This window comes from Mesoplodon bidens (assembly GCF_964165515.1).
Source record: "Mesoplodon bidens genome assembly, chromosome: 14".
NCBI lineage: Eukaryota > Metazoa > Chordata > Mammalia > Artiodactyla > Ziphiidae > Mesoplodon > Mesoplodon bidens.
The window spans coordinates 76,127,841-76,142,330 of NC_138170.1; the positions used below are offsets into that span (position 1 = coordinate 76,127,841).

The 14,490-nt window shown below is 33.1% G+C and overlaps 1 protein-coding gene across 3 annotated transcripts in view; it reads right to left on the minus strand.

Annotated features, from left to right (window-relative positions):
• Positions 1-342: 342 nt before the first annotated feature.
• GEN1 (GEN1 Holliday junction 5' flap endonuclease) overlaps positions 343-14,490 on the minus strand; it is a 32,071-nt gene continuing 17,923 nt past the window's right edge. For all 3 annotated transcript variants that reach the window (XM_081254069.1, XM_081254067.1, XM_081254068.1), the window contains 9 exons: positions 13,773-13,846; positions 12,339-12,430; positions 10,635-10,785; positions 10,170-10,206; positions 9,999-10,079; positions 8,903-9,033; positions 7,197-7,258; positions 5,141-5,281; positions 343-4,587 (listed from right to left, as the gene is read on the minus strand). In XM_081254069.1, the coding sequence (XP_081110195.1) occupies positions 3,266-4,587; positions 5,141-5,281; positions 7,197-7,258; positions 8,903-9,033; positions 9,999-10,079; positions 10,170-10,206; positions 10,635-10,785; positions 12,339-12,430; positions 13,773-13,846 (2,091 nt within the window). In that variant the 3' untranslated portion in view covers positions 343-3,265. The remainder of the gene's footprint in view (positions 4,588-5,140; positions 5,282-7,196; positions 7,259-8,902; positions 9,034-9,998; positions 10,080-10,169; positions 10,207-10,634; positions 10,786-12,338; positions 12,431-13,772; positions 13,847-14,490) is intronic.

The following is a 14,490-nucleotide window of genomic DNA, read 5'->3' on the forward strand; positions in this document are numbered from 1 at the left end:
AAAACAATGTTACACTTGATTCAAAGTACTTTATATATTTTTAGAATTTTCAAAAAAACCCCAAGATCATAACTTCAGAAAAGCACAAAACTTCAAATGTATTCCAAATTTGATCCTAATTTTACAACATGGCATAATGAAATAAATACTAGATAAATAAACACAATTCCATCTCCGGTCTTGGGAAAATAAATCTCTTCACTTTTCTGGACTTATTTTCAAATCTAGACAATAATGATGGCAGTGCATATATGACAGTGAGGTTAGACTATATACATTTTAGATATTAAAGAGTTTGGACAGGTAAAACTCTCCACAATTTCTTTTTGTTTTTAAAGCTGCTTTATTGCGATATAATTCACATACCACAGAATTTATCAACTTAAATTGCAGAATTCAATGGTTTTAGTATATTCAAACTTTCACAATCATCACAATCAATTCTAGAACATCTTCATCATCACCCACTCCCCCCAAAACCCATCTTACAAGCAGTTATTTCCCTTCTCCTTCCTCAACCTCCCCTCCCTGCCAGCCTTTGGCAACCATGAGTCTACTTTGTGTTTCTATATATTATAGATTTGCCTGTTTGGAACACTTTATAAAACTGAATCATATAATATATGGTCTTTTGTGACTGGTCTCTTTCACATAGCATGTTTTCAAACTTCACATTGTAATATGTAACAGCACTTCATTTCTTTTTATTGCCAATATTTCGTTGTATCGAAATGCCACATTTTGTATATCCATTCATCAGTTGATGGGCATTTGAATTGTTTCCACTTTTAGACGATTGTGAATAATGCCACTATGGACATTTATTTACAAGTTTGTGTGGGTGTGTCTTCATTTCTTTTGGGTATACACCTGGGAGTGGATTTGCTGGATCATATGCTAACTATGTTTAACCATGTGAGAAACCAACAGTCTTTTTCCATAGTGGTTGACCCATTTTACATTCCTACCAACAGGTTATGAGGGTTCACATCCTCACCAAACACTTTGTCTTTTTGATTCTAGCCATTTTATTTGTTGTGAAGTGGCATTTCTTTGTGGTTTTGATTTGTATTTTTCTGATGACTAATTATGTTGAGAATGTTTTAATCCACTTGTTGGCCATTTGTATATCTTCTTTGAAGAAATATCTATTCAGATATTTTACCCACTTTTGTCTTTTTATTATTGAGTTGTAAGTGTTCTTTACATGAGTCCCTCTAGATATAAGCCCCTTTATTACATTTATGATTTACAAATAGTTTCTCCCATTTTGTGGGCTGTCTCTTCATTTTCTTGATGATGTCCCCTGAAGCACAAATGTTTCTGGTTTTGATGAAGTTCAATTTATTTTTTCTTCTTGCCTGTTTTTGGTGTCATATCTAAGAAACTCTTGCCTAAGTCAAAGTCACAGAGATTTATGTCAATGTTTTCTTCTGAGTTTTATAGTTTTAGATCTGACATTTAGGTCTTTGACCCATTTTTGTGTGTTTCTTTATATTGTATGAGGTGGAGATCAAACTTCATTCTTTTGCATGTGGATATCCAGTTGTACCAGTAGAATTTGCTCAAGGACTACTGTTTCCCGATTGAATTGTCCTGGAACTCTGGTTGAAAATCAACTGAACATAAACGTGAGGACGTATTTCTGGACCTTCAGTTCTAATCCCACTGATCTGTATGTCTACCTTTATGCCATTCAACACATTCTTCATTACTGTAGCTTTGTGGTAAGTTTTGAAATCAGAATCAGAAAGGGCAAGTCCTGTCCTGCCATTTCTTTTTTTTTTAAGGATCGTTTTGCCTATTCTGTATCCCTTAATTTTCCGTATATATTTTAGAATCAGCTTATTGGTTTCTGCAAAGAAATTAGCCAGAATTGATGGGGATTGCATTGAATATGCAAATTAGTTTGGGGAGTATTGTCATCTTAATATTAAGTCTTCTGATCCACGAACATGGGATGTCTTTTCATTTATTTAGGTTTTCTTTCATTTCTTTCAATGATATGTTATAGTTTTCAGAGTAAAAATTTTGTACTTCTATTATTAAATTTATTCCAAAGTATTTTATTCTTTTTGTTGTTGTTGTAAAAAAAATTCCTTAATTTCATTTAGTATTATTCATTAGAAGGGTATAGAAATACAACTGATGTTTATATATTGATCCTGTATCCTGTAACCTTGCTGAACTCATTTATCAGTTCTAATAGCTTTTAGTGAATTCCTCAGAATTTCATAAACACAAGATCTTGTCATCTGCAAGTAGCAATGGTTTTACTTTTATCTTTCCAATCTGGTTCCCTCTAGACTTTTTGAATGCTAAATAAATAAATGAATAGCTTACTATTTGGAGGTACTGTAGTTGATATTGTATAGATGCATTGTTAAAACAAAAGGGGAAGAAAAAAGTGCTATCAAAGAAAAATTTTAACAGAAAAAGCAATGAATTGAGAGGCAAGAAATCTGGTTCCCATACCACTATTAATTACATGTATGATCCTGAGCAAGTTCCTAATCTTGCTTCTGGTTATACATTCTATTTTCCAAATCTTTTTCTGGTTATACATTCTATTTTCCAAATCTTTTTCCACTTGGCATACCTGTGGACTTCTGGGGATACATAAGAAGTAGATTTCCTCAGTTTATTCAGCTACCACAACCATGATTTTCACTATATATATTGATCATCATCCTCCTTTTCCATTTTTTTTGTCCCTCACAAAAGAGAATAAGATTATTGAAACTGGAAGAGCAGCTGAAAGTATCTTCACATTGAAAGCAAATATAACTCTCAGAAAGGCACAACAGAAGATGTTGTGAGAATGCAGGCAATTATAAAGAGTTATCCCTTGGGAACAAGCTGGAATATCAAAAAATGCTTTAGGGGCTTGTGGAAGAAATGAGTAGAAATGAGCAAATGAATGGAGCATTTACTCTGTCTAGTAGTATACAAATATTTTAAGGATATAACTTAAGAATAATCAATAAAGATTTTTTTAATGAAAAAAGTATGTTATAAAAATATACATTATCTGAAGTTTTCACTGCAGAGGGTCGTCTTTTAAAACCAAAGTTTTAGGTAACATTTTTTATTACAGTTTTGATTAAAATGTCAAGTATCTAAAAAAAAAATGTCAAGTATCTCACAACATATAGAATCACATTAAATTTTTCTACTATACATTAACTAGATACCTTCCTTCTGCTTCTGCTAATGCCAACAGTACTAGAATACTAAGTTATACTTGAATATTTTAAATTTAATTTCAGGTGTTTTGGAACCTTAGTTTTAATCTCTGACTTAAAGGAAGAGGACTATCCAAACAGGTACCAGAGACGTCTTTTTCCTTACGACACTGTAGAAAACTCAGAGACCCTTTTGTTGCATCTTGGAAACAGGTTTCTTCATTTCCAGCTGTTTTATAAGGCTGGACACACTGTTCAGTTTCTTTAATATGTGCTTTAGGGTTACTCAATTTGTTGGCATCATTTTTTTTGAACTGGGCTGGGCTATGTTTCTGAGAGCTCTGCTTCATTTTTTGAGTTGTGGACTTAGCTTTCCCAGACTCTGGGATAATTTCTTCACCAGAGGAATGTTTGTCAAGGGAAACACTCTTCTTCATATCAGTTTTCCGAGTGGTTTGCACATCAACTTTCCTCCTATAATCTAAAGCAGTATTTGGTGGTCCAATTCTAACATTGGAGGTCTTTACTATTGGGTTATTGACAGAATAAGGTATAGAAGTATTTGCTTTATAGTTTTCTTGAACCAGCTGGTTTCCTTTTAGGACTTTACAGTTTCTAGATTCATTTTGCAAATGAATTCCTAGAAGATCTTTTGAAAGATGTGATAGACATTCAGAACTACTATTAGCAATACAGTGTCCTTGTACAGTAAGTAGGGACAATGTTTTCAGATCATTATCTGGTTGTCCATTATTCTGAGGATATGATGATTTTATATGTATTCGTTCCTTTAAAGGTAAATCCTGAAGATGTAGATCAGTAATGCCAGAAAGTAGGTGCTCTTCAGGATCAGTCTTTTGAAGATCCCAATCGAACAGTTTATTAATGTTGGTAGTGCACCATTCTGATTCACATGACAATTGCTCTGTAATATTTTTAAAGCTATCAGGGATAGCTGTTTCAAGTTCGGATTTTACACCATGAGCAAAAGTGTTCCCTGGGACAGCTGAAGAATTACTAAAAGAAGTCCCTTCCCAGTCAATGGTGCTCAAGTGCAGATCAGCAATTGCAGATATATTATGGGATGAGGTACTGGGTTGATTAGATTCTGCAATCAGAGACTTACTGATAGCTTTAATTTGCTGCACGGCCAAAGGTCTTGGAGAAGATATTAACTGTTCTTGTGTATTCAAACAGGGAGCATCTTCAGGTAAAAGCAAGGTATTCAATGACACAGAAGTAGATTCCTGGGGTAATGTAGAATCAGGGGAAATTTCCAAATTTAACTTGGAATTCTGCTTAGAAAAGATTTCACATGTGGGTTTTAAAGTCATGTGTGATTGAAAAGTCATCATATCATCTGATTCTGGCAAACTGTTTCCTTTAGACTTAGTTTTCATGCCTGAAAGAAAAAAAATATATAATACAATTAAAATCTATTGTATTCTCCTAATATGGGTAAACAAATTAAAGAGCTCAGATCAAAAATCTTCTGTATGATCAATTTTTGCCTTTTTTGTCTCAGAGCATTCCTGAAAACTGTTATACATAATTATAACAAAATAATTATTAATAAAATATTATAAAATATTTTATTTTGGAAACAATGTTATAATTGAGTGGCATGTTATAAAATAATGTTGTAAGTTCCTCACTGAGTTCTGGGAAATAAAGAAAATGTATTTATAATCCAAAATATGTTATATATACTAGTTGCTCAATAAGTGGTTAGTAATTACTAACAGTTAAGTTAGCAGACTCAGAGCAGAATGGTCTATTCTTGGCTTTTAGATTTTAAAACAAACTGTGTCGAGGCAAAGAAGAAAAAGTACAATCCTTACTCTTGATTTTACAGAACTTTCAGCAAAATTTGGACAAGATCGATTGAAATAAGACGGGTCGCTCTTTTGTAATATTTATGTGCAGACTAAATAGTCATCAAATGTGACACTTACTTTTCTGTTTCTTGCCTTTAATTTGTGACTTTTGTTTTTGGTAAACAGCAACAATCTCAGGATAAGCTGCTTCAAACAATGATTCTTCTTCTATTGTTTGTAAAACCAATTCTCCAGGTTTATCTTCTATAGCGTAATGTTCTAAAGGATTAAAAATACAATAAAACGGCTTTAATTTCAGATTTGAAATATTACATTTTTCCAGGTAACTTCAGTTTACCAAGTCAACTAGGTCATTCACAAATGGATAATTCATGCAAATCTTGCTTTACAACAGCTCTATTCTAATAATCTGTTGATACTAGTACAGAAGTGATTTTATTCCACTTGGGAAGAGCTGAAAAGAGGTTCCTTTTAAATTAGAACTTTAAATTTCTCTTGCTTCATAGATGGTAGGAGCAGCTTAGAGAATAGGAAACTTTATTTAGATAAGGCTAGTTTGTTTTAATTTCATATAATAAGTGTAAAATTTCAGATAAAGCATGGAAACAATTTCCTAAAACTTCCTAAAACACTGGCTTTCTTTAGTGGTAGCTTCTGAAAAGGACAGAATTGAAATGGTCATCAAAACTATCACTATTTTCCAGATTGTTGTTTCAAAGGTTATCAACCTCTTGAGGACACACCCGGGCTTACTGGACTCACAAGCACCTGATAAATGAAAATGAGAATGCTTATATGTAAACTTACAATAAGATATGTAAATAGTAGACTAGATTCTTGTATTTATCGTATATGAGGGCAAAACTCCATAAGAAGCCAAACTGTAATGAAACTATTAGTTGATGAGTTTAAAGCAGAAACAATGGAAACAAGTGAACTTAGAATATTTCTTAGTTAAAGCAGTGTGGGGTACATTTTTTCCCTTAAGGGATGACTCCTACAAGGATAAGTGAAAGTGGGCACCCAATCCTCAGTTCTTAACAAAGGAGATGCACTGCCAAACTGGGTTAATGCCATTGTCTTTCCTGAAAATCTACTACAGTTGGTGGTTGAAAACTGTTCCTAAACAGTTTTCAAAATTCTTTAGCTATTTTCCTATTATTGCTTAGAACGACTTATCTAATTCTTTATCATTTAATTCTTCAAAGTTACCTAAAACTTTCGTTTCATTTCATTTCATTTCAAATCTGTTCTCTCACTCATTCACATGTAATTATACAATCTAATTTCAAAGCCAAATAGAAATGAATTTGGTATTATTTTCCACTTTAAATGATCTGTGCTTTCCTTGCCTTCAGTGTTGGGGCTAATTCAGAGTTCACTGTATTTCTGCCTGTAGAAGAGAAGAGTAATTTGACCATTATAAATTCCCACGAAGGGCTTCCCTGGTGGCGCAGTGGTTAAGAATCCGCCTGCCAATGCAGGGGACACGGGTTCAATCCCTGGTCTGGGAAGATTCTACATGCCGCGGAGCAACTAAGCCCGTGTGCCATGACTACTGAGGCTGCACTCTAGAGCCCGCGAGCCTCAACTACTGAAGCCCACACGCCTAGAGCCAGTGCTCCGCAACAAGAGAAGCCACCGCAATGAGAAGCCCGTGAACCACAACGAAGAGTAGCCCCTGCTCGACTCAACTAGAGAGAGCCGGCGCGCAGCAACAAAGACCCAACTCAGCCAAAAATAAAAAAATTAAAAATTCCCATGAAAACTAAACAGAGTAAAGAAAGGAGAGGAAGAGCACCCCAGGTGCTTTTCAGAAACCCTGATTTCTTTAGACCCAGCTATACAATGAAATCCAATGACTAGACCATTTGTAGCAGTATTTTCTTGAGAAATATAAATCAAAACTATTTCCATATTGTTTTCGTAAACATTAATTACAAAAGAAATATCAATTTAAGACATTGAAATAAAATTACTTAAGTTTTAAATATTTACTATTAGTCAACGGCTGTTTACATAGCACAGGTAAACTATGAAATTAATCCTTGGTGTATATGATATATTTTTGTCTTTACTTTTTATATACATACATATGTTTTACCTATGTATATGATATTTGCTAAACATACATGACCAGATGTTATAAATTTTGCTTAAAGTGTATACATACCAGGCTTTTCCCATTCTATTTCAAAGCAATGAACCCCATTTCTGATTCGGTTTTTAACAATTCTGAAAAAAAAAAAAAAACTCATATAATGAGGTTTAATTGCATGAGTTATTTGGAAACTTTCAATTTGTAGATTGAATAATTCAATTCCCATTAATTTTTATTCTGTTTTAATAATATTCTAAAAATGTTTTAAGAATTATTGTATGGTGATTCCTTTGATTTGTTTATTTAAAAGGTAGAGTTTATAATTGTTAGATCTTACCAGTAGATTTTTCCTCTCATTATTATTCAGTGTTCCTCTTTTCCATAATAATGATTTTTGTTTTAAAGTCCTTTTTGCTTCTGTTAATTTTGCTACATCACTTTGGTAAATATTTGCCTGGTTAAATCTTTTAAATCTCTTTATTTTCAAACTTAACATAGTCTTATTCTGCACATGCCCTATAAAGCAGAATATTGTTGAATTTTGTTTATTCATCTGATATAATGTCTTTTAATAATGAGTTTAATCCACTTACATTTATTATGATTACTGATATAGTTGGATTCATTCATACATCTTATTTTGTGTTTTTGATTACTAAGATTTTCTATGCTATTTCCACCTTTCACCTTCCTGTATTCTTTCGGTTTGATAGTTTTACTTTCTTATTTTATGTATTGGTTTTAAATATAGAGATTGTATTTCTAATGTTTTAGTGGTTACCCTTAACTGTTTACATGCATACTTTGGGAGTTTTAGTTTATTATCATCACCATATACTAACCATCAAGCATTATTAAGATATTTATATACAAATTTTTTCCATTCCATTTATTAAATTAGCTAAACATGTTTTATCAGTTTCTATGCTGGCCACTGTTTGTTGTTACCCACATCTTCTCCCTGAGTTCATTTTTCTTTTGCTGAAGACATCCTTTAACAGTGCTTTTGATGAGGGTCTGTGAGTGGAAAACTCTTAGTCTTCATATGTCTGAAAATGCCTTGCCAACCAGTGAATAATTTTAATGATGTCTGGGTTGCCAATTATTTTTAGTCAAAGCTTAGAAATATTACTCCATCATCTTCTGGAATCTACTATTGTCATGAAAGATGTATGCTAGCAGACTGTCACTCCTTTGTAGCTTATCTTTTTTCTTTAATACTTTCCCCAAAACTTTGGGGCCCAGCTGCTCAGCGGCATGTGGGATCTTCCCGGACCGGGGCACGAACCCGCATCCCTTGCATCGGCAGGCGGACTCTCAACCACTGCGCCACCAGGGAAGCCCTCCCCAAAACTTTTTGTTTTGAAAATTTTCAAACCTTAAGAAAAGTTTCAAGAAGAGTACAATGAATAATCATATACCCTTCACTGAGAGCCACCAATTCTCAGTTTCAGTCCCTCCATTCACTTTACATTTCTCTCCCCTTTCTGGTCCACAGAAATAATTATCTAGTTAATCTATATCTTTTTATATTTATCTCTTTTAATAGTCTATTATTACTATATGTTTGAGGCAGAGAAGTGTGTCAAAGCATGAACTTACTATGTTATCTTGACTGTAAGTCCTGAATAAGCTTTTAATATTCCAGGTAGACCTTTTCTCCATTTTTATAAAACACAGAGATATATATCCCACTACTGAAGATATTAAGAATAATATTTTAGATAAGATATTCCAATGAAAACACAGGGACTTATTCATACAATTCTTTATATTACCGAAGTGGCTGTAGTTGGTTAGGGTTCCTTCTACCGAGCTTTCTTTCTATCATGTCATAGTGGGTCAACAGTACCAACAATTTCTCACATGCATAGTGACTGGGCCACTCCATTTTTTCAAGAGTAAATCTCTGTAAATATAATAAAAATAAAACAAGATTTTGTTATCTCTTGGAGACAAACAGCACTCTCAGGGTGATATTATCTTTTCCTTAAGAGATAACATTAGTTAAAGTTGTATCAACAAGAATATTCCCAGAAAGAACAGTGAGCCTCCTAAGGAGGCAATATGGCACAATGATGTAAGCGTGAGGGTTCTGGGTTTGAAGGCCAGAATATTTCCTAGATTTGGCTAAATTATTTAACCTCTTTTAGCCTCAGGTTTTCCCTCTGTAAAATATAATCTGGCACACACATTATAAAGTTAGGGAAGATTACATGTTATGTGGTAAATATAACAGCAAATTTTAAATGTTCAATGAATGTTGGTTGCCATTATTACTACTGTTGTTGAGCTAAGCAACAAGTAGTTACAATTTATTGAGCTACTCTGTTTCTCTAGTTACTATACTAGGGGTTAATATAAATAATCTCATTTAATCTGCATAGTGACTTCACAAGATAAGTAATATTATTTCTATTTTGAGGAAAACACATATCCAGGGTCACATGGTAAGCAACGGACTGTCCAAATTTAAATTTAGGTCACTGGTTACAAATCCCAATGCATTTGTAAACTATACTGTCTTCCATAACAATATACTGTCTTCCATAACAATATACATCAACAATATATATCTTTACATTCTCTGGTTATTAGCATCTCTCCCCCAACATGTCCCTGAATACAATACATCTGTACATGGTCTTTAAGGTGTCTTGTAAAGAACAGCATAATTGTGATTTGTCTTATGGGCTGCAAAGTATAGTTACTGTGTGGCAAAGGAATGAAGATTAGATATAAATGCTGAAAAACACATGTGCACTCAAGAGCCATCTATTTCAAACTCCTCTCAGATCAGTCAAAGTGATTACCCCTTCTTATCTTCCTAGTATCCAACTTCACACTGTAAAATAAGAGTTTATTTTCAGATACCTGAAACAATAATAAATCAGGTCTTTGGTACCTGATTGCCATCACCAGTTTATCCTTGTTCAAAAGGAATTCTTGAATAACCTAGCAAGAGAACAGAAAATAGCAATTGACATGTCAAACTTTTAAAAAAAGCTTCTGAGATAAACACATGGTTGAATTATTACTCATTACCTCATGGAATGGGAATCCCTCACAACTGCAAGCTTTTCTGAAAATAAGTTATATACATGTTATTAATACAATCAGGCAATTTTAGATATACTCTAAAATCATCCATTTAATCTCTTCTCAGTTAATGGAAAGTGTCCTTGTGTAGTATCCTAGTCATCAAGCTTCTCAATGAAACATTATTAAATTACTATCTCCTAAGATAGCCTATTTTTTGAACAGAATCTAGAAAAGGATTTTGTGAAATGTTATTAATCTACATGGGGGAAAGTTATGCGGAAATAATTCAACCACAGGTGTGTAATAGGCCACATCAGGAAACAATGAGCATAAAAAACTTCTTTTTTTTTTTTTTTTTTTTTTTAGTTTCTGCTTTATAACAAAGTGAATCAGTTATACATATACATCTGTTCCCATATCCCTTTCCTCTTGCGTCTCCCTCCCTCCCACCCTCCCTAAAAAACCTACTTCTTAATACTGTTTTCTACTGCATTTAGTTGTCTCTCATGTTCCGTTCGGTGCCACTCACAAGGACAACAGTATTCATAATCATGTGGCTCACAATATCGATCAGTTTTACATAATTTGCATCCATTACGTTCATGATCCTTACGTGAACCTTCATGGAGACACAAAAAGTATGACTTTCACTGCTTTTTAGAATTACCTTCTATGTACATGTTTTTTTTTTTTTGCCCTTATCCAAATTTTCAAAAACAAATACTGCCTAGCACAATGCCTAGCCTATAGAAGGGTTTCAATACATTTAGGCCAAATAGAGTAATGAACACAATAATAATTCTTATGATAAAGTAGATCTTTAGCTATTACTATCACATGACACTATTTTTTTCTGTAAATTACCCTTGTCTGAAAGTGTTCATTTGTAATATGAAATTATACATTTATAATAATCTCAAATGGAAAACTGTGGTGTATGTGGTAGCTACATACAAGAAAAGAAGGACATTACTAGTAAAACATTATTTAGTTAATAGAATAATTCATGAAATGGTTTCTTTAATAAGAATATGAGGGCCTCCCTGGTGGCGCAGTGGTTGAGAGTCCGCCTGCCGATGCAGGGGATACGGGTTCGTGCCCCGGTCTGGGAGGATCCCATATGCCGCGGAGCGGCTGGGCCCGTGAGCCATGGCCGCTGGGCCTGCGCATCCGGAGCCTGTGCTCCGCAACGGGAGAGGCCACAACAGTGAGAGGCCCGCATACCGCAAAAAAAAAAAAAAAAAGAAAAAAAAAAAAAAGAATATGAAAAGAATAGAGCAGTTAATTACCTCTGCTAGTGGCTAGCTCTCAGTTACTATATAGCTATTTTTAAACTATGCTTGGAACATAAATTCTGATTGTGGCCTGGGTGTGGGGTCCTAGTGCCCAGTAAAAGGAAAGCATGACTACCTTCAACACTTTTGAGAACACAAAGAACCTACATAACTGATATGACCTAAATCATCATTTATAAGGTACCAAAAAAACTACAGAATGGCATTTTATCTATAAAAACATTGATTTCTTCCATGGTTTCATCCATCATTTTAAAAGGCTAATGAAAACATATTAAGACAAATAGATAAAGCAGAATTTCTTTTAAAAGATGAGCTAACATGATCTCTTAATCTCTCCTGAGAGCAAAAGGTCTTTTTAACCCAGTACATGTCAGGGACATCATTTTTTTATCAAGACTAATGAACAGGGTCCAAGCTACTTAACAGTGAACATGTATTAGAAATTAGTTTTAAGTCACTATCTTCACACACAATAAAAATGCACTATAGGACAGTTAAGAATTCTTTAAATATATAAATATAAATCACTGATACATAAGCAAATGATTTCACTTCCATTTTTCCCTAAGATTTATCAGTACAATTTTTTTTCTTAAAATGGATTTCTATATTGAAAACATAATTTTAGGATCAAAGTAATCTGATAACATAGTTCAAAACTGCACATATCCTATATTTATCATTTACATCACGTTATTTCATTCAATAAATATTTATTGAGTGCCTACTGTGTGTATGTGACACAACTCCTGACACTGAGGGTTCCCAATCTGGTAAGGAAGGTAGGTATGTAAAAAGTACTATAAGAACAGAGATGAAAACATAGGTATCAGACAATAATATTCTAGAGCTATCATTCCCTATGTCTGCTTACCTGGATGGGAACATACAGAGCAATGAGCCAGTTTGCTAACAACTGCTGGTTGTGAATTAGAGTAACACATTTTTTCATTCCACTGATTAAACCTTTAAAAGAAAATGGTATTAAAAAGAAAAAATAAAGAATAAGGTCACCAAAATGCCATGTTCTCAAATATCAGGCTATTCTATTCCTTTCCACCTGCCTACTTATTTTTCCTTTGGTGGTGAAGTTGCTGTCCCAGTCTGGGGACATAAAAACATAAAAAAATTAAAAATAACTAGGGGGAAGTTTAGTCTAAATTAATAAAAATTGGAATGACAGATAATTATAACAAAGTGTAATCTCATTATTTTCAAGCGTGAAGGCAAACATTTTATAAAATGTTGCCAAAAGTACATATTTGCTGAAGCTGTCTCAATAAGAATGATTTGTAGTTAGCCAAGTGCCATATTTGCTTGCTTTTCCTTTTTTATTTTATTCTTCACAATTCCCAAATGATTCCTTAACTCACCCCCATGCCAAAGTATACCTTTGCTTTTCTGCTTTGGAAAACAGTAATCACTGATGTTAATAATGAGTTTATTAAAGTCTTAGATCTATCAGTAGCTTTACAGCTGAAAGAGAAGCACTAAAAGAAAGAGCATGGCTATTCGAAATCTTTCTCATGGTCACCCCTTCTTCATTTCTACCACTTAATGTTTCCTTTCATGTACTCACTATCTCATAACTACTGGAGGCAAGGACTATTTTAAGTCTCCCAGTGTCCTAGTTCCTTTCCTTTTTATTCATTTCATACTTTATCATCATAAATATTAATTTTTATAAAACATTGCCCTCATCAAGTAAATATAACTGACATGCTTTCAAAACCAAACAGCACAGTTTGTAAACTTTAATATACTCTGTATCCTAACTGTCTTGAATCCTCAGATTGTACAGTTAATTCCTTAGAATTAACGTATTACTAAATTTGTGGCTATAGAACAAAGGGCAGTCAAATAAAACTTTTGATCAAGTGTTATTAAATATTTGCAACATATCAGGTATTTCATTTATAGAAAAATATAGTACCAAAGTATTTATATAAAAAGTAATTTAAAATATAAAATTAATTTAATGTTAGTTTATCTTTATTTGTTGATGAAATAGTCTAAAATAGCCTGTGGCAAATACCCATGGTTATAAATAAACGCATTTGACATCTTACTACTTGTGTTTGTAATGAGCTAATAATATTGAAAAAAACAAAATATGGCTTAGGACATATACTTTTCAGCTTCCTTTGGAAAACTTCTGAATAAATAAAATAACTGATTTTAAATAAAAATACAGATCATCTCAAAAATGCAAAACCTTTTTTTGGAAAGCACAATACTTTTTGTATTCACTATTAAGTTCAACAAGAATAAAAGACTAATGTCACAAGAAAAAGTAATTTTTAATTACCTCTGAAGTAAACTTTGCCCTTTCAAAATCTTTATAAGTTTTAATGCTTGCTCTTTTCCAACTCCAGGGACTCCCTTTCAGAAAGTGGGAAAAGAAGTTCAAACGTTAATCACTAGGGAATCGATAAATGAAGGGTGAGACGTCCATTCAATGTAAGATTGTGTAGCTCAAAGAATGAGGTAACTGTGTGCAAGACACATTGTTACGTGTAAAATGAAAATTGCAGAACAGCATACAGTATGATTTAGATTTGTAAGTTAAATAACAATTATATTGTTAACTTATGCAAACAAAAAAGTCAGAGTGTGATATACCAAACCACTGACTGTTTATTTTAGGAGAGGGAGGAACAGAATTTTAGAGGGCTTTCATTTTCTGTTAATTATTTTGACAGTATTTTAATTTGACCTAACTTTATGTTATATTTGTAATCAGGAAAAGGCATGTTCATTTGATTATATGAACATATAATATTTAAAGATCCAGACAACCAAAGAGAACAAAAGAGAAGTCTAAGTTAACTCTTGAAATTAATAACTTAAGAAAATTAAAATAAGCATTGTTTCCTACACAAAAAATATATAAATAAATGTATATTCACATGACAATTTCTGGTTTAAATGGAGTCTTCCAGTTCCTATAAAGGTTTATTAATATGTCTTTGTAAGCAAGGCTGTTCTTTAGCCGATATGCATCAGGAGAGACATACCAGTGTTAA